The sequence below is a fragment of the Psittacula echo genome, assembly GCF_963264785.1.
Source record: "Psittacula echo genome assembly, chromosome: 14".
In the NCBI taxonomy this organism is placed as follows: Eukaryota; Metazoa; Chordata; class Aves; order Psittaciformes; family Psittacidae; genus Psittacula; species Psittacula echo.
Genome location: NC_137750.1, coordinates 2,830,401 through 2,855,262, shown reverse-complemented (window position 1 = coordinate 2,855,262; position 24,862 = coordinate 2,830,401). Strand labels below are relative to the sequence as shown.

General features: G+C 43.5%; 1 protein-coding gene across 1 annotated transcript in view; it reads right to left on the bottom strand.

Moving 5' to 3' along the window:
- Nucleotides 1-1,004: 1,004 nt before the first annotated feature.
- The window catches only part of RAB11FIP4 (RAB11 family interacting protein 4), a gene marked incomplete at both ends in the record, with an annotated part of 108,605 nt that continues 84,747 nt past the window's right edge, over nt 1,005-24,862 (bottom strand). The window contains 12 exons of the mRNA XM_080629515.1: nt 1,005-1,121; nt 2,559-2,702; nt 3,042-3,200; nt 3,709-3,846; nt 4,110-4,191; nt 4,652-4,792; nt 5,352-5,455; nt 5,881-5,980; nt 6,882-6,917; nt 8,404-8,538; nt 9,858-10,049; nt 13,224-13,447. Of these exons, the coding sequence (XP_080485641.1) occupies nt 1,005-1,121; nt 2,559-2,702; nt 3,042-3,200; nt 3,709-3,846; nt 4,110-4,191; nt 4,652-4,792; nt 5,352-5,455; nt 5,881-5,980; nt 6,882-6,917; nt 8,404-8,538; nt 9,858-10,049; nt 13,224-13,447 (1,572 nt within the window). The remainder of the gene's footprint in view (nt 1,122-2,558; nt 2,703-3,041; nt 3,201-3,708; nt 3,847-4,109; nt 4,192-4,651; nt 4,793-5,351; nt 5,456-5,880; nt 5,981-6,881; nt 6,918-8,403; nt 8,539-9,857; nt 10,050-13,223; nt 13,448-24,862) is intronic.

Below are 24,862 nucleotides of genomic sequence, written 5' to 3'. Positions count from 1 at the left end.
TGCCCACAGAATGTCGGTCTCAAAGGAGTGAGGTGTACCTGGGGTGGGAAAGCAAGTCAACCGATAATTTCCAGGGCTGCTCCTCCTCCCTCTAATGTGAGCTATTTCACGCAATTTTTCTTTCTTTTTTTTTTTTTTTTTTTCCCTTTTGGTAAGAACTAGAATGTGCTCCTTCTTAAGGCTGAAGGGGCAGGATCCTAGAACTCATCTTAATGGCCCATGATAAACCCCTGAAAATAGAGGAATAGATTTGAAGTGCTTCTTTGCCTCAATGCTACACAGGGACCCTGGCATAAAAATACACACGTTCACACACACTGAAGAGCAGGCTGGCTCGGAGCACCCCAAAGCAGGCTCCTAAGTGAACTTACATAAAAAGCACTTCGTGCTGACAGTGGCAAACAAGTGGATGGTGATTTTTTCACAAAAAGCAACAATTCTGCAGTATCTTCCTCTTCTTCCCTTTTACTTTGAGTCCTTCCTTTTCCTCAAAGTGTTTTTTTATTTTTTTTGTCCTGTGTGTGGTTTAAGTACTAAAACTAAATCAAATAGGAAATACACAGTCAGCACCAGTCAGGAACTGAACCTGGGTATGTTAATTGGTTTGTGGTACCCAAATTCCTGGAAGAACGAAAGAACAATTCTTGCTCCTAAAGTTAGGGCCACATCCATGTGTTTCCATTGTCTTTTTTACCTTTACAACTAGAGGTAGAGTAATTTTGTCCAGTATCTAAAACAGCATGATCCAGTTATATTGTTATTACATTAATATACAGTATTCATCTTACCACAGGTATTGAAAGTGCATGGAAAAAGTCTAACCAAGCCAATTCAATGACAAATAACAGTGTACCAAACATCATATAAACACACCCGCGCACCCACACTCACACATAGTGTATATATATATTTATAGATTAATTTACAGTATCAGAGTGTTGTTTAGATCCAGTGGCATGTGCAGAAATATCAGGCAGTTGCTGCTTTGCCTTCTCTCATTCTCTTCAATTCTTTATCTCCAAGATAGATGGATTATGGTCTAGGATTGCCAAAATGATCTTGTCCATATACTGTCGCAATCTGTAATTGATTTCTTCCTGTTCTTTAAGGGCTTCCATGAGCTGAAACACAACATTTCAAAGTTACTCTTGAAATAGTTTCACTAGTTTACATAATAGCATGAAGTTCAGGCAGGTGACAGACTAGTACCTACTCAGTGTCACCTTTTGTGATAGGTATTCTACCTCTAGCTCCTCCCTGTTTCTGTATGCGAAACAATCTGGATGTTAAAGATCTTTACTATTAAGAAAGGTGGTGAACAGTCACCACGAGAGATCTTTTGGCAGATTATTTGACACAAATTCCCTATTTAAAACACCAATCCATCCTGCATCCACACCATGGGTGAGCCTCCCGATACTCCACTGGCCCCTCAAACTCTCCGAAGATGAAGACTGCTGGCTTTTTATACTCTGCGTGTTTAATGCCAAACTGACAAAGCCGTCCAGGAGCATTAGAGCCCTAGATCCACCCTAATGTGATTTGGCATCCATTTTCATTAGCCTTGATAAAAGTCCCACCCTGAGTCTGCAGTTTCTTACCTTCATTTGATTATACAGGAAAAAAATGGCACATTGAGTAAAGTTTATGTAAGATTTAGGAAGCCTGGGCCACAGTTGGCACTTTCCTCCTTTACAAAGGTAGTGCTGGGTATTCTTTGCATGAGCCAGAGGCATGAGATAAACAATGAGAAATAATTAGGTAAAAGCAAATTGGACTTCTGCTATTGTCAAGAAAAAAAAAATCATTAGAGTTCAACAATTAAACATCCTTCACAGAGCTCTGGTTCAGCAAGAAACTCAAGTAAGTTCTTCACTTCAAGGCACTGCTCAGGAGCTAAGGCTAACAGGGTCATTCCAATACAGATTAGGTAAAAAAAGTCTGTCACAGGACACCTCTTGAAAAAGAAATGGGAAGTTCTGTCCAGAACATATGAAGCATAAAAAGCAAACAACTCCTTTCAATCAACTTTCATCACTAACCTGTCTTTTTCCCTGGGAGCTCTTAGATACTCACTAGCCTGATTTCACGATCTGTCCTTGCACACTACCTACTTTCTTCAAGAATTCAGCTCTGCTACAAGAAATACATAGCTCAAACATAGATCTAAGTGAGAGCTTGTTACCGAACTGAGAACTGAATCTAGAAGAGAAAGTGAAAATTCAAGTAACTATGGTAATTTGTGTGAAATTAATGTCATAATATCACAATACCCTGTAAAGTAGCAGATGTTAAATTGTTAAAATCCATTGTAAAACTTCTCATGGAGATTCTAATAATTCCAATATTGTGAGAGACAAATGGAAGAGTAACATTAAAAGGAGCATCCAAACCTCTGTTAGATTCAAGGCAATCTTCTAACAATCCTGAACTCCTAGAAAAAGCTGATTGTTTTCTGCTGTTCATTTGTCAGCTTCAAATAGTTTAACCTTGACAGCTAATTACATTGAAACCCGCGTATTTTTGGATGTAGTACTTGATAAAAAAAAGCACATTACCTCATCTCTTGATGCAGAATCAATTTCAGCAGCCAGTGACTGGGCTTTTGTTTGTGTTGCAAAGAGATTTTTAGCTTCATAAAGACTAAGACTTAGGATCTGTCCATTGAGATCATCATTTTGGTCACGAAGTTTCTGATTCTCCTATTTAAGGATAAAAAGACACTGATTTAAGTTCTTCCCATAAGGCCTCATTGAACAATAAATCTTTTGAATCATAGGTAGCTTGGATGACACAAGGTAAGGCTGCAAGCTAGCAGCAACACTCTTGCCACCAGACAAGGCTACCCTGACTGCATCACAGGCATTTCGTATGTGCACAATTTACACTGCCTGTGCAAAGAAGTCCTAGACAGATGCAACATGGTTCTTGTGCTTGTGTGAGAAAGGGGACACAAAATCTAAAGGCAGTATGTTATGAGCGGCATTTTTCAAAGCAGTGCTGTGTATTTCACATGGATTGAGAGGCCCATCCCTGCTCACCTGCTTCAGCCTTTTTATTTCATGCTCCATTTCCACCTCTCTGGTTTTGGCATTGAATTCACTCACACTGGATGAAGAGCTTCTCCCACGTCCAGGACGCTCACATTCCAGCTTGTACAGCTGCAGGTGCTCTAGTTCCTTCCGCAGGTCTTCAATGAGCTGTGGGCATGCAAGCAGGCCATGTCTCTTCAGTCCCTCCACAACCAGCCCTCCCCATAAGCAGCCAGCTCTGTGCTGCACCTTCATACTCCAACAACAGCACTCTGTGAACCTGGCTGAGGTCAGACAGCCCTACAATAGAGCCACTTGCTCTTCTATGGAAGAACAAGGTCACTTAAACCTCTTCAGAGCTAGAAGTGTCTCAATCTCTAACCTTTATGTCTGAGAGGCATAATTCCCCTTGCAAACATAATAAAGGAAATCTTAGGGCACACATTTGAGGGTTCAAGTTCTCAAGAAGTTGGCAATCCTTGACCCAAAGTGGCTACATTTATTCTTGCAGCATTCATCACTCTATGGGTACCCTTCCTGCAGAAACACAACCCAGTAACACATTCACTGGATGCTGCATTTTCACTATTCATTCTGTCTGTGCATTCTTTGCTCAGATGGGCTTCTATGCAGATGAGATGTGATTGCCTGGTCTTACATCCCTCTTCACACCTACCTCCTGTGTGGCTTCCCTCTCCTTGTTAAACTCCAGCCTGTTCTGCCGCAGCTTGTCCATCATTCTCTTGTACAAATCCATCTCGTCCTTCAGTCGCAGACTAGTGTCTTCCAACCTATCTGACATGCGCTGCCTTTCCTAGAACAAATGGGCAACTTCACAGCTAGTTTGCAAGTGCACGAACCATCTTCAGTTTTACCACACAACTCTAGACACACTTTGCCATAAGCTGGCATGTGTCTCAGGGCATTCCTGACACTAAAGGTGACCAATGTTCCAATTCCATTAATAGTCTTTTTTAGGGAAGGCAAACTAACGAAGCTGGGCCAACCACTACATGAAGTTTGCTCTTACACAAATCAAGCTGCTGTTAAATTGCTCAAGCACTTGGGTTTTGTTACCTCATCTAATTTCTCCGTTTGTGATTTCAGTCGTGTGACAGTGCATTTCAGCTCACCATTTTCTTCTTCCAGTTGCTGAACCCTGTGTCAATAACAAAAATCTTACAGCAAGTACCTCAAGAATGCAGACATGCAAAATAGCATGTTCTAAAAAGCCATTTGATAGAAAGACCAAACAATATTTCTAATATTACAGTTTTTTTAGCAAGAGCTATTGAGCACCATTTGTTTGGTTTTGGGGCCAAAAATGCTACACTGCCCCTCAGATTCTTATGCTCCTAACAACAAGCATCAAAAAAAGAATTAAGTAGGAAGAAACAAATGCAGGCACAAGTGTATGCTACAGCTGGTCACAATTCCCTCCTTGAACCCATGCCAAATATCCAGCTAAGCTGCCTACATGGGCCATGTGGATTAAAGCATTAATGTAAAGCATCCTCTGTGCACTGTCTGGTTGTGAACAGCCTACGTTTACATGCAAAGTAAAAAATGAATAAAAGGAACCTGTCCTGTGTTCTGAGTGGCACCAGGATGTTTGTTACCTTGTATTCAGCAGTTCAATTTCAGTGCCTTTCTCTTTCTCATACTTGATATATGCTTCTCTATGTCTCTTTATCTCTTCTTCCAGGGTCTGTTCTGCTGATGTTTCTTGGTCTTTCAATAGTTCTTCTAGCTCATGAACTCTAAGGAAACCAGAGTGCATTTCAGTAACAGTTTCAACAAGTACTTTAAAAAACCCAACAGTGTGCAACTTCATTGCCTTTCTTTTTCCTTCCGATTCCTTTATTTAACTCTACTTTGGGCACTGGAAGCTGCTCTAAGGTTTCCCTGAAGCCTTCTCTTCTCCCAACAACCCCAACTCTCTCAGCCTGGCTTCATCGGAAAGGTAGTATCAGTTCATCTATTACTCTTTCATTCTCAGTTTTGAGAAGATGGGACTATGACCCAGCCTTTTGCTCTTGCTATATGCAAGAACAAACAATGGTAACCTCTGCCACAACAAAGGAGCTTGCTCTATACAAGTCAGTAACATCTCTGTACTAAGAAACTTGCTTGGAAGGCCTCTGCTTACTGAAAATTCAGCAAGGCAGCCCTATTCCAGCTGGACTTCTCAGTTGAAGCCTTATCTGTTAGCATTAAGGCAGATGACTTGGTCATATTTTACAGGTAGAGATTTTCCTTCCCTACAACTCTATTCCAGCTTTGCTCTGACATAAGAGAACTGGCTCTGTACTTTATTACCTGTGAACTAGCTGAGTGTTCTCTTGTTTCAGTTTGCTCTTCAGGTCACCATTTGTCAGGCTGTCATTCTCCAGTTCTGTCACCTTTTTTTCTAGGTACGTTACCTGGAAGGGGAAGTGGAAATGGAAAAGAAGTGAGAGTTGGAATCTCTCTTTGTACATCCCTTCACTGTCCCTAAGCGGCGTTTAGCTATGCTACCTTTCTAAAGGGATCATACTTCCCTGCAAAGCCAGCAGCAAAATTAAGTTCTGAAATTCTGAGTTTCCCAGACCCTGCATCTTCTTTGAAGGTGATCAATGCAAGCACACAGTAAAGAAGTACTAACACAATGCCTAGATCTGTACTGACAGTTCTTGCGTTTTCATGAAGCAAAAATCATAGTATTAATGGAATAGAAAGGACATTTTGAATAAGCTACTTCAGATCATTGATAACCATGATCTGAGAACTCGAGAACTTTGTCAGTTTGATGCATGCCTCCAGCAGGATTTTGTTGGGTACATTAACTGCAATGTACTCAGCTTCTCACCTTTTCAGTGATATCATTATCACAGGAGTCTATACTGTCTCTGAACAGGTCTTCTGTGCTGCCATTACTGCTGCTGAAGTTACTGTGGTGGAAGAGCTGTCTGAAAGACCAGAAGGATAATTATTTTGCTTGGTAAGGATGGAGGAGAGAGTCTGGGTACTGCCCTATAGCCTGGATTTGCACTCTGAACATCTGATGCTAAAATCAGTGCAACCATTTCAGTGACAATTCCAACTGTTTAAGCACAAGTCTTACAAGAGACTGGCAGCTAAATGAAGTCAGTGAGCACAATCAATGGCACTGGTTCTTGGGTGAGAGTTCTTTGTTGCTTTTGATAGCATCTGCCACCATTATTAACATAAGCTAAAAATTGCCTTATTCACACTGTGTGTTGAGTTGTATATGCCTTATTAGAAATTAATGCTAAGGTCACCATCGTGCACTGGTTGGTACAGTTAATCTAGAACATTTCGTGCTGTACGAACTTCCATAAGAAGCAGAAGAAGAGAATCTCAAGCAGTTCCCACTACAGAATAGAGAGCATTGGAGATTACCTAAAATATTCTTGAAGCTTACAACCCTCCCCAGCTCAGGGCTGGTTCATTCAGTCAAAGGAAGATCACAATTCCATATGACCTTTTTAAAGGATGTTCTTGCTTTCCTTTGCATTTCAGCAACAACCACAAATCCTCATTGCATAAAGGTGAAAGCAGCAACAGCTGCACTGCTGCAACAGCAGTATAAAGGGAGAGAGCTGGCAGACAAGAAAGCAACTACATTCTTAACAGAGCTCCTTCCAGTTCATGGGCCTGCTCCAAGACTAGCAGTGGCTTCTAAGATTCTGTAACATCCCTATCCAAACATAGGCCCCTTCCCTTGAAAACTTGGCTTGGCACATTTCTGTTTTCCTAAACTTATTCCTTCTCTCTCCTCCCACCCCCACATATGGAATTGTTACAGCTGATTCCACATGTATTCATGAGAAAGTTGAAGACTCTTACCTCCCAAAAGCTGTGCTTGATATTTTCCTGTTAGGGCTACATGGATACGGAAGGAATGATACAGGTATTAAACATTTATTTGATCAATGTTGAATTCAATCTTAACTTAAACTCCAGGTAAATTGCACAATGAAACATAATATTGACTTTCCTAGTGAAGTAAAACAAAAAAATCTGTGCACAATATTCTTGGACAACTTCATCAAAAGCTGCAGTCACCAACAATGAGAAGATGAATGGAGCCATGAATTACTGTGATTATTAATAAGTCAATTTGTAAATACTGCTATATTTAGTAGATATTTGTCAGCGTAAATCAGAAACTAGCATTAGAAACATCACAAAAGGACACTGAGTTAGTGATGGACATTTATTCTGGATCTCCAGTTTTTAGATGATTTTATAAACAGTTAGTTTAATCCTTCCCCATAATGCTTTCCAGCTCAGCACAGGAACTGAATTACTTTCTGTTTTCACAGTTCCATTTTGCAGCCAGAGACTAGTATTATCTAAATGAAGGACCAGACTCCAGACAACAGCACCAGAACCAAATCCAAATACCCAGCTGCATCGTTTGATAACGGGATGTTGTATCTCTGTGTGCAGAGACACACAGATCTCTATCAGAGTACCACTCTCTTTGAGCCCAGTATGTACAGCCTCACTCACACCATTACCAAAGCCCATGCCAGCCATGGGCTGGGTATCAGAAAACTCCTTGCTAGGACAGGAACATTGTTCCTATCAAATACTATGCTGCTGTGTCAGCAAGAGAAGCAGCAGTACAGTGCACTGTGCCAAGAGTTAGGCGGACAGGCAGGATTTACATTCAGTGTCTAGGGGGAGCTAGAAGCCCACCAAATCATTTCCCTTCAAAACCCCTAAGATGACTGTTGGAAGCACTGTATTCTTTCCAAGTGCTCAGTATAGTTTAGAAGTGGATGGAGTGGCAGAGACAAAATTGCAAGGAGAAAGCTGAAATTGCAAAGAACCCCACAAGTAGCTTCTGCCACAGGATTAATCATTTTTTCCCTAGAGAACAAAGGGAAAAAAAAATATCCCACAGGAAAGAAGTACCTCTGTTGACCAATAGCTTTAGGAGAGGTGTATGTAAGGTTATAGCCATTAGATAAGCATCTGCCAGATCATTCTTCCCCACTTGGGGAAAACAGAAGCTCACTATAGATCTGCACTAAGCAGCACAGCAGACCCCATTTCATGGGAAAAAATCCTGGAAATACCACTCTCCTCTGCAATCAAAGAGTTCATTGGTTAAAATATTTGAGTTTCCTGATGCTGTCTGCACCTTAAGTCAGAAAAATACTTATTATCTAATGAAAACAGCATTTTCCTTCAGGCTAGATGCCAAGGTCTGAATCTCTTAACTGATTTGCAAAAGCAAAAGATGTGTAAGACAGAATTGGCTATAGGCATGGAGAAGGCCCTTTCTTCCTCTCCTCCTGCTACTAGCTAGTCCCATTTGAAGGGTGCATTGCTAAATGCAGTGCAATAGGCTGCTTACCTGTTTGCTTTCAAGTTTTTCAGCCTGGCTTCCAAATCGTTGAGTAGATTTATCTTTTTGCAGCACTGTGAGCAGTAAACATCCAGTAACTCGCTGTTATAAACATGCCTCATTTTTCGGGGTGTTTGGCCAGCACTGTTTGCAGGAAAGGAGAGATGTTACTAGCTATAGGAACCAACTCACAACAGGTTTTCTTCTTGACTGTATCTGTATGTCAGAATCACAGGCAAGGGGCTTCGGGTTATCACCTCTAACCACAGCTCATCTAACTTAGAGCTGATGATGGAGGATACTGGTCTTAGGGGAAATCTACATCTCTGAGTTGAGGCTTTACAGAAGACATGTTCTGGGTGTCACTGCAAAGAATCAGTTTGGGTGATTGGAAGAACAGCAAAAGATAAAGAGAATCCATGTAACGCACGTAGCAAAAGCAGCTACAGTATGTTCCATTTTAGCAGTGCCCCTCTTTCATCTTGCCCATCTTCTCACTATAACCTGGCATGCAACCTGAAGAGTCTTTCCTCCAAGAGAAAGACAGGAAGATGAAAAACAGAGTGGTCTGGCAAGGACGCATCAGACAAACCCCCTCAGATGGTAGGACGGAAGGAACCCTGGAATGAGGAGAGAGGGGGAAGTGGACATAGGTCTAAAGAGGAAATAAGAGTAACTCTTGGCATGAAAAAGAGAAAATTAACCCAAATAAATGAGAGCAATCATGGTATGAAGTGCACAGAGCCCCAGGAATGAGAATGGAACCTGATAAACCTCAGGAAATAGGGGATGAAAGACATAAGCCATCACCATGTAGAGGCAGCAGAGAAAGGTGCTGGCTCTGCATGCATGACAGAGGTGGCAAGGTTGGATTGCAGAAGTGCTTGAAACAGAGGGTAGCTCATGGGGGTTGCATGCAGAACAGAGGTATGCAGTGAGCTTGTCCTGTGTTAGCAATGAAGCTCAAGACCTTCATGTGCTATTAATCCAAGAGGACAAATCCTAGAGCATCTCCCTTCTTTTGTTCAACTAAACCCCTGTCCATATACAGCACTTGACCGATCAGGTTGGTGGCAAGGATTTGTAGTATCAGAACACTAAAGAGAAACAGCTCTCTTGCAGGTCTTCTTCCACTGTATCAGGGCTGATGCACAGCAATAAGCTGGTTTCCAGCTTGCAGCAGATAACTTCCAATACTAGCTCTTAACTGTGAAATCTATTGTCTGCAATAGAGAGAAATCTCTACATGCAAAACCACACAGTTATTTCAACAGAGCCCAGCAGAGGTTATCAGAAACAACGTATTTGCTATAGCTCTTATTAAATACAGGAGGGCAGAAAATGAACTGATAACATTTTGCTTTTCAGGTGAGTCTATGTAACCAGTGTAAACTCTGGTATGCTCACCCATGCCCAGAGAAGAACAAAATGGAAAAATTGTTTGTTAATGAATAAGGAGCAACCTGGAAGATACAGATGAGCCAAGGTCAGAGTAGGCGTTGGTTCTGGTCTCATCATCAGGGCATGGGCTACTGGGAGTAAAATCCACATCATCTCCTTCCCCATAGTCTTCAAACTGTTCTTCATTACTGATCAGAGAGGCAGTGGAATAAGTTGAGAGGTCAGATGCAGCAGAAGGGTTGTGAGGACTTGACCTGAAACAAGAGGTCAAAATGTCTCGAGGGCCAACTTTGACAGCATCTCACCTCACATGGTATCTTCCACCTTTACAGCTTGTCTCCTCATTTGAAGTTGTGACCCACTTTGTGCTAAAAGCCTAAAGTGCTAAATACATCTGATGTGCATTTGATATGGTGCCTTGAAAGACAAGAGCATGAGAATCTACAAACAAGCTACCTATGAGAAAGGTTTGGATCAACACAAACCACTTCATTTTACACAGCACACCTCAACAATCTTTAGTCATCATTTCTACATAGTGGTGAAAGCCACTAATCATAGGACTTCTGTTCTGGACACAGGATCTGTGCAGACAACTCCAAAATGCACGGGATAGTGAGAGGAAGATGTACAAGACAGAGGCTGTCACTCTTCTCCACATTCAGTTTCCCAGTAGTTCCCATAAGCTCTCTTCCACACCACATGAATTCCAGCCACTCTCTTCTGTGTGGTCAGAAACCAACTTAGCTTGCCACACGCCGGAGAGTCACCAATAGTACTGTTGGCATCTAACTGAGGCTGGGTTCTTGCCATTCCTCCTATCATGACACAACATGTCTTTCAGAAGAGAAATGGACCACAAAAAAAGGCTGCTTTATGACCAAAGAAGTACCTAAGATAATGCCAAACAGCTAGGGACCTCTGACCTCAGACAGAAAGGGCATATAAATAAATAGATCGGCAGAGGCAGGCACTACAGGAAAGCAGCTGGCAGAGTTCTGAGCACATCACATCTAATACAACAGAGCAAGTTTGCTATAAAGGGTGCACGGTGATTCTGCTGCCCAGAGCACAGACTACCCTGCAAACATGCAGTCTGCCATCTTGCAGAGGCAGATGTTTAACACAGGTTTGCTCAGCTCCCATCTCAGGCATTCAAAAAAACAAGCCAGTAAGTTCACACACAAGTTCTTACCAACAAACTTATCCTACAGAAAATGCTCATCTTAGGCTCAAACCACACATTTTACTTGATAAGCCGAGGAGTTGCCCAACACGTTACTGTTCCTACTACAGGCAGAATCCAGCGCTGACAGGGCCCTGATTTCATCTGATGACACTTTGTGCAGACTGGGTTAACTTTTCCACTTCCTCTGTTTCAGTGCACAGCACTTGCATCTTCAACTCCACTAGCTGAGCTATGGGGCAGTAGCTCCCAGTTGTTTTCCAGGAACTCCGCAATATTGAGTCTATCTTAAGCCTCTTAACCATGCCCAGCACTTTCAGAGACAGGGAGATTGCTCTTCCTGTAATACTACACTTGTGAGCTGTAACCAAGAGATGCAACAGTGTTCCTTTGGCGGATGGTAAAAGCATTATTTGCATATCCCTTCCCTCCAAAAGCAATTAGTAGAAGAGGAAGCCTGCCAACCTTTCAGATGGATGCTCTTTTGTTTCTCCTGTTTTGATGAGATCCATTTATAACCTGCAATTCATTTATCTAATTCACATTAACAGAAATTAGGGCAAGTCAAGCCTGGCACACCATTAAAGGATGAAGATCATGAAGACAGAAATACTCAAAATAGATCAAACTTATCTAACAAGGCTCCTTGGCTGGAAGGCGGATTAGTGTGAAGCTCAACATATCACACTAACATCTATTCATAAAGAGCTGCTGTGCCACAGACATACTATATAGTGGTAAGCTTTTGCGTGGCTTTGATCTGTGTAACTGCAGCTGCTGCTTGAATCTCAATGTTGTTACATCAAGTCAGTTTAGGAGAAAGTTCCTCGTAACACTTCCACCAGGCATGGAGGTAAATGAACAGTCCTCAGCTGGGATGATAACATATACTTGTCCATAAAAACCACTCACCAGCATAACAGCCCTGGAACATCACCACTTGCCAACACACTGGAGCCTAGTGCCGCATTATCCCTCATGCATTGCCTGGCCAAGTTTCTCTTCTGGCAGCTCTGCAGTCACTGCTGCTGAACCCACCTGGTGATGTTGCTTAGAACTTTTAATTTGCAGTTATTTGTAAACATCACCAAACTTTCAACTGCTTGGGTTGAAACAGTCCATGCCCAGGGTAGATCATGAGCTCCTAACCAGCAACAGGCTGCAGACAGGAAACTCTCTCCTCAGCTGGAAGGAAAGATCCATTTCAAACACACTATGGATAAAAGTCAGTCATCACAAGGATGGGTGTTTTGGAGAACCGAGAATTGCAAGGCAAGGAGACAAGTTTGATAAAGAGCTGATAAAATCTCTGGGATTGCTTGGGCAACCGGGAGAAGGACAGATCTCAGATCCTGATACATTCAGGAGGAGGGTAGAAATGAGGCTGCACAGAGAGCATCCAAGGAGGCCCAGGAGAAAGAACTGCATTAGCAATGAGAGAAGCTTAAGAGGCACATATCAAGCTGACAAGCCAAAAATAGGGAAGACAGGGCAGAGGCTTACAGAGCAAGCCCAGCTGAGCTCTGTCCTGCGGTTCTGCATTAACTCAGTTCAAAGCTGGAGTAAGTCAAGTTGGGTCCTTTCCTCCCCCGAAGTCAGCTTTTACCAATACCCCCAGGTACAACACACCTGGGGAGAGTCAAGTTAGGATTACAGAGACACTCTTGTGTTAAAAGTAAACTATGGTTACACACGCACATGCTAGGACACCCTCTGTTAAACACAATTGACTGTTGCACACCAAAAGCTATGGAAAATTAGAAACACATAGAATTAACTTGGTACATGGAGTAGCAACGCGAATCTGCAGAGCCCACATCTTCAGGTAACTGGATGTGCAAAAGACTAAAGCAGAATTCCTCATATTGCACCACTTTGCAGGGAGCATTGCTTTTAATTCCAGCATATGAAGGTTATGGGAACACAAAAGATCCTAAGTTTTGCAGGATGCTAATGGAGTGATCCACTCTGGAGAGACCAAACACTTTAATTCACCACACAACATGCAAGTCCCATGAGTGCTCACAGAAAATGCCAGAAGGACCCAGGGCTGAGACTGTCTAAGCCACTTAGAGGATGGGGACATCCATCTCCCTTACTGTAAAAGGCTATTTAGTTTCTAAATCCTTCAGGCATCCTCAGCCTCCCACAGTAGGGATTAGTCACATAAAGGCTCCTTCCTCGCTGGTCCTTTTGCACATGCCTCAGAACAGAGCTGCCATGAGGCACAACCATCACTCACTTGTCACCGGGCAGAAAGAGGCTACCAAGCACAGCATCCTTCTCCTCGCTCCGGCACACATCGGAGGCCTCCGAGCTCTGGGCACTCTCAATAGCACTGTCCATGTCAGACTCATGGTGAAGCTCCTGCTGTGCTAGAGTCATCACGTCCTCATCGGGAAAGAGCTCCAACTCACTGTAGGTGCTTTCGCTGTCCAAGTAGGCACAGTCCTGGATTTCACCACCCTGGCAAGAGAAAGATTGGGAGTCAATTCAGCTCATCCTTTGAGGCAGTTAAGAGGACACGAAAAGCAACAATCTGCTCTCTGGATGCCCTGGTAAGCAAGAGTGATACTGAATAAAAGCCATAAAACAAAAAGGCTGACCTGCTTTACCAAACCGGTTCCTGCAAGCCCCTAAGGTAGCTTGCACCTTCCAAAAGGCTCAAATACAGTCTCTTAACTCTTCTATAGGTGAAGGGGACACAACACCCAGGTATAAAACGCAGTCAGTTTTGCCCTAATTTACTATCAAAATGCACTGAGAGTAATAAATATTCTCAAAGTTTTTACTACAAAAAGAGGCATCCTTTGAATAATACATGAAGTCACAGAGTTAGGCCTGTAATTAATATTATTAAAGAAAAGCACACCAGGCAAGTCTAACAGTTTACTCTGTCTTTGAGGATAGTTAAAATACATAACATTAAAAAGAATTAGCAGGTGTTAAAACATTTATGGGAAGTTTTGGTGATAATCAAAGATATAACAGACCGGGGGGGAAAAAAAAAAAAAAATAATCCAAAGCCATCTGTTCCTGCCTCCTGGAACCTTGTCTTGATTAAGCAGCATCTAAAATAAGGGAGTAATGCTCATTACTGCAACACTTTGCTCTTGCTGTTCATCCCCTCCCTTCCCTTCTTGCCCCATGAACACTCACAATAGCCAAGATAAGCTGTTCTCTTTGTGCTTGTCCCTGACAGACAAATAGAAATTCTTAATTAAATAAATAAAGCCTAAGATTTTACCCTGTTCTTTGATAGCGAGCAACACAATACTGCTTAGACAATTCCCACTCAGCATGGCACAACTCATGACTCCAGTGTGAGTCCTGCAAATGCTCTGACCCGGAGCTCCACTCCAAAGCTCACCTGCAAGCTCCACAGGCAGCTTTACCGCTGAACCATTGCCAGCAAGTTAAGACAATCATGCATTTAAAGCTTAACTTACTGGCACAAGTAATGAAGTGTTTCATTCACAGATACACGCCCTATTTAGGTTCAACTGTCATCCTGCCCCACTCCTTCCCCAGTAATCCCAAGGCAATCCTGGCACCAGCACCAGCTGCCCTTCTGGCAAGCATGTTCACAGGGATGCTGCTACATGGCACTGCTTGCAGCAGCACAGCTTCAAGGATACCCCCACAGCATCTGGACACTCCCACACTAGAGCCAGAGGCTTAAATCCCCTTTTGCAGAACCAGTGATGTTCTGTGCTGATGACACCGACTTTTCTCAGTGCCTTTTTCACTTCAACATGAGAGGAGTCAGCCAGAAGCTGCAGCTTCTCAAGATTTGCAAAAATTGCTACTAGAAATGCAGGTCTTGCTTTCCATTTCTTCCTGAAATACCAGTTTCCACAAAAACTCCCAACATATAGAGCTTTAAGAAATTCAAAAAGACCCCATCTGCTCAAATGTAGCTAACTAATGCACACCTAAGCAGGCAAAGGACAGCTCTACCTGCAGTGTTTGAACCTCTACGTACATACTCAGAGAAGGTATCTGGATGCTTCTGTAGCTGAGCTTTCAACAAGTCTTCCAGACACACAAGTAACATCAGTAGGACACTTCAGCATTATACAACAATAAACACATGTGTATGTGTCTTCTCCCACTTTTCCATGCCAGCCTTATTAAACCTGAAACTTTCCCTAGGTACTCCTCCAAGACATGTCCAAAAGAATTCATTCTTGGTCCATGCTGTGTAGTATTTGTTGAAGCCACCTTCCTCATGCAATCACATTTATAGCCCTGAGCCACAGCATCTTCAGCATGACCACCTCTCATCCACAGGGAGCTGGAGACACCAGCCCTGGAGTCTGCCCTGACCCCGCTAAAGCCCCAGGCTCTTCAGCACATCTTCTGACCTGCTTCCTCACAAGTAAGCAGGGACAAAGACACTGTTGCTCTTTGTAAAGTACACTGGGATCTACAAATATGCAGCACAAGCAGTAAGACCTTTATTAGTAGGCATTGAAAAGGTAAAGATTGCTAAGAGCAATTGAAACGTTTCAGAAGTATGGAGGAGTCTACATTTTCCTAAAGTTTGCTCCTGCATGCTTAGTCCCACAGGCACAGAGCCCCTGTTTCTCTTAAAAAGTTTAATGCAATAAAGCCCTGACTGATGTTATGGAATTGCATCAGCTGCTAAAAGTCTGATCCAGGAGAAAAAGATAGGCATGGGACACACAGTGGATCCCTGAAATAGGAGTTTCAGGGAGTAAAGGAAGAAACACCTCCTGCCCAGCACTACCTCCCAATCAGCGTATCTTTTTCAGAGGTATTGGAGAAGTCTCTGCTTCAGCAAGTTTTTATATCAGGAAAATCTCACTGGTATCAAAAAAAATTAACACAACAAAGTAAAAGTCAAGATTCTCATGAAAAACTCCCTTTTTATTCCCTGTCGATAACACCACACATTTGCTTTTTCTAATAATAGCAGCCTAAATGCTCCTTAAAAAAAAGTCCATTAGCAATTAAATGTGCAGTGTCATCTCTAAAGGCTGAAGGCTCACTCTTCTTTCCTGTCACTTTCTGGCAACATAACCATCACACATTTACTTGCATTAGAGCATTGACTTACAGCTACAGCACAGACTGCACTTTACCATGCTGGTCAGTACCATGTATTCATTTTTAAAGTTTAATTGCTCTGCTTCTAAACTTTCACTTCTAAGCCCCATTGTACGAAAAAGAAATGAGCTTTTGGAGGCAATGACCCACCATAAGCCTGAACACCTGCTTTACAGCTTCTGAAATGTTTCACTGCAAGACTTGGAGCCCCTCCTGCAAGCTGGTCCTCCCTTCTGCTGGTCCCATCCTCAAGCTGTGGGGAGCTCAGGACTGATAGGGACAGGAGAATCAAGAACATGGGTCTTTCAAGCTCCTTTGAGGAGCTCCCTCTCCCTCAGCTGCCATCTGCTGCTTCTTCACAGCAGGAAAAGCAGGGGCCACACAGCACACCCAATCCCAGGCTGCCAGCCCTGATCTACAGGTATCTGGCACCTCCTCACAGATCTGTGCAAGTGGACCTTTAGGAAGCACATCTCAGCTGCATCCACCGCTTATTGATGCTTTTAAGTGCTACAGGTCTCCCTGCAATGAGTGCTAATGATCACTGTCTCAGCAAGATGTACAGAAACCAGGCCCAATGATCATCCTGTGCTGACGCCTGCATGACTGTTCTCTGTGAGTAGGAACTGCATGCTTAGCTATTAAGTTTCAAGAGCTTAGGGGTGGGGAATCACTACACCCCTAATAATGCAGTGTTTCCAAGGACAAGAACACCTATGATGGGCAGCACAGAAATCCTGCAAAGCATGCAACTTGGATAGCACCTCTTCAGCCTTCAGTGCAACTGTCACAATTACACACTTCAAGTTTTCCTTCTGTAGCTTGAATTACCAGTAGAAAACAGACAAAGCATCTTTGAAACAACTTAAGGAAGCTACTACAAGAAGTCAGAATTGGGGCATGTCATTAGCAAACACTATATAGGCACCCACACCTTACTGACTAAAGCAGCAAGATACTTAAAGCTCAGCAACCAGTTTCTTACAGGACCATACTTTCAATGGTGCCATCCCACACAGGGTGCTTACAGACCACACCTAAGGAAATTAAACTCTTAGAAAAATAAAGAAAAATGAAAGGCTGATTGCACAGCCTAACGTCTCAAATTATTCCTTCACAGTTCAGGTATCTTACAGTACTTCATGTACCAAATTCGAGGTTGGCAAGAACAAATATTATTCAGGTAGCCTTTAAAGAGACAACTTGATTTTAAATAGTACGTTAAAGATTAGGAGACACTTCTATCCTGAGTCATTTGTTTCCAATATACATGCTATCAGTTGAAACCTCTAAAAGAACGAAGTTCTGACGACATGAATATGAATCACTGTTCTCATTCTGGTAGGCAGTTCCCGCCTTTGTTGGCTGACTTAAAAGAGATGAAGTTGCTGCTTATGATCTTGGAAGATTCACGTTAAAAAAAACCCCAAAACACCAAAACCAATGAATGATAAAACGGCACCACCACAACATAGCTACAGTAGCTTTAAAGCAGCAAGTACTTTGCACTTTATCTAATCGGATGCTCAAGATAACTCCAAGTGCTTCACAGGCAGTCAGCCAGACGCTTGTATAGCAACTGTTGAATATTCAGCAACAGTTTGCTCTATAGAAGCACCTGCTGCCTAAAGATCCAAGGCCACTTCACACAAACTAATGAATTCCCTTCCTCAAAAGAGGCAATTGTGTGGCTGCATTGAAGCCAGATGAGTAAGCAGAGCCTGCCTTTGCCCAGCCACCCTAAACAGAAGCAGGAGCCAGAAGACAGCGATTCCCATGGATTCCTTCTGATCCTTATGGAGCAAGAAAGCAGAGTCAGCATTAGGTGGGTATGGGAATACAGCTCTGCCTTGCCCTGCAGTGACCTGGCTGGGCTTTCCCAGGTTGGAAGCAATCTCTAAAATACCCACACATAAAGCAGCTGAAAGCTAGCAACTTGGTAGACGGACAGGCTACATGACATGCCTACATCAATACATTCATACTGAAGAGCAAGCCCAGTTAAAATTTGCTCCTATCACAGCCAAATCATTAGCACCTCTGACATTTAGACAACCTTCCAGTATTCCAGAAGAGACAGGGAATTAAAACCAGGATCCAAGTCTCCCACCACCCAGCAATTTGATTACTAAGAGCTGGAACAATCACACATGATCAGAAACAAGAAATGCCACATGCACATCAGCCATGGCACTTCCCTCACCAGGATCATGCCTCTAAACTGCACTCATCCAACAAGCTCAATCTGCTAGCTGTGGGACAGACGCAGTTCCGTCCATCCACCCTCCCTATCTAGTCTCCTCCCAGCAAAAGCGCAGGAAACATCATCTCACCACAACTGGAAGGGAAGGGGTGCCATGTGGAGGCATGCCAGGCTTGGCAGTCTCAGATGAAATGTTACTTACTTTTGCACATCCATCACAGAGAAAACCCAGGCACTCTCATCTTCATTTATGCAGCCACTGCATTGGAAGGCAAGTATTCTTGTAATTACTGGGTAATAAAGAAGGGTGTGAAGCATTTCTCACCAATGTGTTTTAGAAACATGCCACTCCTCTACAAAGATTGCGTATTTACATCAAGTAGGCGATGGTTAAAGCACATTCTCCCCCACCATGTTTCCATTCTTTTTCAGTTGTCAGGCAGAAGTGGGGAGATGCTGATCTACCCTTTGATCTGACTGAGAATGGGAGAAACTCTGTAAGAGGAAAATGTAGAAGCATCAAGTGAGACCACACCTCTGCATCTGTATCCGTAAGGAGGCTGAGCAAGCTCTGCTGAGCTCAAGGCAGAGCAGTGGCTGCTGCACACAGCAATGCAGCTGGCAGGTAGGTTGATGGGAGAGGGAGGAAGTCATAGAAACTGCTTCCAGCTCCTACTGCAGCATGTAAGACCAAGTCTCCTCGCACAGCTGAGAGTTTAAAGTCTCACCGAGTTCAAAATGAGTGTGCAGAGCATGGTTATTTCACTAAGCTGTCTGTCGTGGTTTAAGCCCAGGCCGTAAATCAGAACCACGAAGTCCACTTCCCCCCCCACCTTTCTTCCCTCCGCTCCTGGAGGGACGGGGAGGAGAATCAAAAGAATGCAGCTCCCACGGGTTGAGATAAGAACAGTTTAATAACTAAGGTATAACACAAATCACTACTGCTACCACTAATAGTAATAATGATAAAGGAAATAACAAGCAAGAGAATACAACCGCTCACCAACCGGTACCTCACCCCCACCCCGCAGCATTCCACCCTTCTGGGGACTCTCCGTTCTACCTCCTGGGCATGATGTGCTATGGTATGGAATACCTCTTTGGCTAGTTTGGGTCAGGTGTCCTGTCCCTGCTTCCTCCTGGCTTCTCCTCCTCCCTGGCAGAGCATGAGACTCACAAAGTCCTTGGTCAGGGTAAACATTCTGACCAGCAACTGAAAACATCAGCTTTATCAGTATTATTCCCAGGCCAAAAGTCAAAACACAGCACTGCACCAGTAGAAAAAATGACTGCTACTGCTAAACCAGGACACTGTCCAAATAAGAAGCTGGTTTAGGGCCATAAGTTAGTTTGCTCAATGCAATAGCTTCTTCTGGCTAATTACTCAAATCTCATATCCGAAGCTCAGTTTTTGCCAATGCTTCACACACTGCTGCTGCGGGTATTGGAAGGGACTTCTAGGGGCAAGTTTAATCCTAAGATCCATGGCTACAATCAAGTGCCAGACAACATCCTGGAAAGCTGGTGAGGAGCCTCCAGACAGAGGGTGAGCTATACCTGTGCTGCAGTGCACTGCCAGTCACATTTCCTTCCCCAAAGACAACATTTGTATCTGACACAATTGTGCAATTCAAGGACAACAGGTCTTGACTGAAAGACAAAGCTTCAGCTTCTGGGCTGTTCACACTGAACCACAGGAGCAGAGGGCACAGAGGTCCTGAAAGGCTGCTTTGTGCTCTGGATAGGAAGTTCAAAGTGACGTGCCTTTTTCACGGCAGGGGAGAAAGGCAGTGTGCAGTCTGGAGCCAGCCAGGGAGCGGCAGGAGTCAGGAGTGTTTACACTCTACCTGTCACTCTAATTGGCCATAATAGACATGCCAGACCTCATCATGCACAGGGGCTAGATCCAAGCACTCCTTTTCACAGGTCATTGTTTATGCTCTGAAAGTTTTAACACTAAAAGACTTTAGCAGGCTGCTAATTTGATCCTCTGAAGACAGTGGAAAGAAGAGGGGAAAAAAGAAAGATTCTTTCCAATTACTTTGAAGTTGTGTGCTGTCACTCCCTGCTGCTTCCCACTACTATCACATACATACATGGCTATGACGGGCTATCATATCCATCACTGGAGGCTCAAAGCAAGGAGCAGCAGAAGAAAACATCCTAACCTGCAGCATTAGTAACAAGTACATTCCCTTCACCTTCAACATGGACAGGCCCAGCACATCAACCACTTGAATTCAGAGTAAAACCCACCAGATTGTTTGGTACCTTGCTCCAACACTCAGCTACAAGACAGTTTTCATTCTCTTTCACATAACCCAGAAGAAGAGGTACGAAGTGGCACCATGCTGGTATACCATGAGGTGTCACAAATGTCACTCCCAAGGCATCCACTCCAGCAAGAGCAGGAACTAATTACATGAAAAAGTCTCTGCTAACAGTGCAAAATGCTCTTGACTGTGCAAGCTGCTAGACCTCTGCAGAGTGGTACCACAGCCCTTCCCATACAGTGAACTGCCCACAGCAGGTACCTGCCACCCCCTTTTCAGGGCAGGGCACCCACGTTAGGCAGCTGCATGTTGAAAGAAGCTGTGGTCAGCTCAGCATCACCTTTGTGGTATGCAAAGGGGTGCTGCAGCTCTTGGTTTAAAAAAGCTGGTATACAACCACGGAAAATGATTTGCCTAAAAAGATCTGCACAGCAGATAACAAATATGTCATAATTGACCCTCTTGAGAAGCCTTTGCCTTGAGATGAGACAACCTTTTTCTATTTTTAAAGACAGAACAGCAGTGACAGGGAAGAAACTAGAAAATGGCAAACTCTCACCAGGGATCCTTTCCTGGGACTGCCCCTGTTAAACCAGCCCCTTTGGGCAATGGGGCCAGTGAAGGCAGTGCTGGTACCCCACAAGCAGCAGCATTTACTGTCATATTGGCGTGGCTGGTAACAAATTATTAAGACTGCTGGACACCATAGAACCAACCACAGGCCAGATGTCACCATGTTCCTCACACAAAGGAAACACAGCTGCAGTTCATAGTCACAGGCACTCCAAAGACACCCCGGAATGGACCAGCCTTAGGACCAAGATGAGGTCAGATTATTTTGAAGCAACACTACAACCTGGTCTAGTGGAAGGTGTCCCTGCCTGTGGCAAGGCAGCTGGAACTAGCTGATCTTTAAGGTCCCTTCCAACCCAAACCATTCTGTGATTCTATACCATGTCAAAAAGAGCTGGAGGCTGCTTGCAAAGAAATGTCTTTAAGCCTAAAGCATAGTCCACTATGCTGCTCAGTCCACCTCCTTAATTAAGCAAGTCTGTAGGTTACAGGATGCTCTTTGCAACTGGTGCTTGCTGCTCAGGAGACAGCTGAGCTCACATACTAACTTGTTTTCTTTGACAAGCTTCAAGGTCACTCAGGCAGGTACTCAGTAAATAGCAAAAACTTGCTTCATTCTTGCTCATGGGTGCAGCAGGCACATAGGTGAACAGCTCCCTGAGCAGACTTAGAGCTGCTCTAGCCTGAGGCTGGGTGAAGAGGAAGGTACTCCTGGTACTTCCAGAGTAACACTAGGCACAAACAGCGTGAAGGACAAGCTGCTCCAGGGAGGAACAGTTCTAAGCTAATTGCTTACAGGAACCCTGGTCAAACTCCATTTCCCCTAAGAATTTGGAAGCTATAATATTTGCATTTCTTCTCTATACTACTGCAAGTGAGGCCTCCACTAAACACAAGGAAATAAAAGACATTTAAAGAAAGGCAAAGAAAGTAAGATTTTTGCCTCACAAATCATACTTGTGTCTTCCCACCCACCCAGGTTAGATTACACTGCAGCCTCCAGAGGGGAGGCATGATTGGAGAATGGAAGCAATTTCAGACCCTAAGAGGCACAGAAACATCTCGAGTTTCCCCAGCACAGTAAGAAATCCAGCCATGCTTGATGAGCAGTTTATGTTGGCAAGCAGAGGAAAAGTATTAAGGATGTGGCTTTGCTCTAGTTTATATGGAAACACTTCCAAGAGCTCATTGGTCACACTGAATGCAGACAAGCCTATAAACTAATTTACTTTATGTTTAAGAAATACTGAAGTAGCTCTGAAGAGCTCTTCATTAGGAGGAGGAAGGAGCTCCAGGACCTTGGCTGCTCTTCAGCTGGTGGTGGGGCAAACCACAGGTTAAGGCGTCTCTGCTGCAGGAATAACTGGAATTGCAGCCTTTAGCCAGCAAAGTTCGTAAGCACTAATTTTTAGACATTTTCACTGTCCCTATCTATTTATAAAAGGCATTTGATCTATTTTTTTAAAGAAAGGCTCTCACATACCTGCTCTTTTATTTTCTTACAATGAAGTGAAAGCACTTAATTGTAGAAGGGCTGCCAAGCACATCATAGTGCTTGACACATGACAAACATAGATTACTAACCCCAGTGATCATAAACTCTGGCACAGCCAACAAACCATGTTTTTCACTTACATGGTAAAATACAAAGCATGGCTTATTTTAGAGTTTACAGCTATGTGTAGGCAGGAGATATTTCTACCCTTAACACGTGCACAGACAAAACAGATAAGAACCAAGCAGAAATCACTTACAACAACGTTAGGGTGCACACTGAAAACAAGAATCAAACGGAGCCATATCCAGAGACCCCCTACTAACAACCAGCGGTATTAGCTATAACACAGAGCCCAAAGCACTGTTTTATGTTGTCAGGAAGCACTTACAGAGCCTGTCTTATGGTCAGTGCAGCAATCAACCTAAATGACTATAGAAAGAACAAAAGGAATTACATTATTACACTGCAATTCAGAATTTAAGGGGTCAACCACCAAAAAATGGCAAGCATTTGAGATTATTAATGTTTGGATAATGGTTAATCCAGCAGCAACCCATGATTAGTTTTATAGGCATTAAAAATATTGCACTAGGACACTTACTCAAAAGACTTAAAGAGTTAAGACCAAGGTATGCTCAACACATGTAACATGACTGGTTAATCAATAACTGAAGCAAAGCTATTCCATTCTCCTTGCTATTTTGGCATAGTGGTTTTTTTTGCAGCCTTTGCCCATGGCAGATTCCCCAATCACCATGGAGGTGAGAGCCCTGACAAGGCAACCACAGCTGAGAAACATCTGCACATCAGGTGGCTTCTGGGACACTCACTGCTGTGTGCAGTAATTCTTCAGATAACAAAGTTAAATGAAACCTATTAAAAGAGGTCTTAAAACCGCACAAAGGCTACCACATCTAGCATTGGGAACAGCTCAGGCTCCTCATCAGGTCCTCATCTTATACAGATGCTGCCAAACAGCCAATACAAACTGCACTGTTTTCTTCTGTACCCAGTTGTGTGAATAATATATCCCCTTCCCCTAATATCAGAAGGGCCATATGCAGAAAAATCACTCATCTCGCCAGCAAGTTCACATTTCACTTCTTACTGAGAACAGGGAAATGATTAGGGAATGGCAATCAAATCCCATCACTGGGGTGCAACCCCACAATTCAGCACACCATCTGACTGAAATAAGGCTATTTTGAACATGAGCAGCCATAAGAGCACATCAAAAGGGATCGAAAAAATCACAGATTATGTTGGCATAAGGGCTTGAATACAGGTACCATGAAGTCCATGTTCAGGAAGCCTAATCAGAACCTATTTCAGAAGCATTCGCTCATCTGTCCCTCCTCAGCATGAGCAGTTAAATCAGACAAGTAACACAAGGATAAATAATTATCTGTGCCCCCAAAGCCACTAACCTTATAAATCTGCCAGAAATAATGAAGATTATTGCTATTATCCACGCAGCAATGTTAAACTGCCACCCAGAAATCAGCACTAGCACGGCACAGAGCAAAGACGGCATTTGCATGCCGCGGGATCTCTGCCACAGGTCACTTCTATGTAACAGAACAGCACAAGTTGTGTCCATTTCAGGGACACGACAAACAACTCCAGACCAGGAGCCGTTAATAGCTCTACTACTGAAAGCTTCAGAGGAAGATCTCTTCTATAAATTGCCTTTTGCTGCTGCCAAGCACATATTACACAGGCCCATCAGAACCCAATACACCAGAGGCAGGACCACTTCACTGATCACATTAGGGTGACACGGGTCCCACACAAGGGCTGCTGTTACAGAACACACTGTGTGACAGCAAATCATTTCTTCCTGGCTATGTCACCAGCACCCCAGAGCCAGCAAATGCATTCACAACCCCAGCTGGGTATTAAAAGCACACAACAATAAGTAATAGCAATCCCAACACATCACCAGTGCCACAGAAGATAATTGCTGAACACACCCCTTGCTTGCATTCGACCTTAAAAAGTAGTCTTTGCTCCTCTGAGCCTATTAAAGATTTAAAGCCCAGACACTCGGGCATCTCCATGTGCTGCAGGAGGCTCGGCTAGGCAAGAAGACTCCCTCTTTCCTCCCCAACACCCCCATAGAAGCCGAATTCGCCTTTCCCCCATGCAAAAGCGTTACCAGAGCCCTCCAAGCAACACCAAGCCCAACCCCTCAGCCTACACAACCCCGGCGCGAACAACCCCTCCCTCGGCAAACAAGAAACAGCAAACCCGGAGCAATA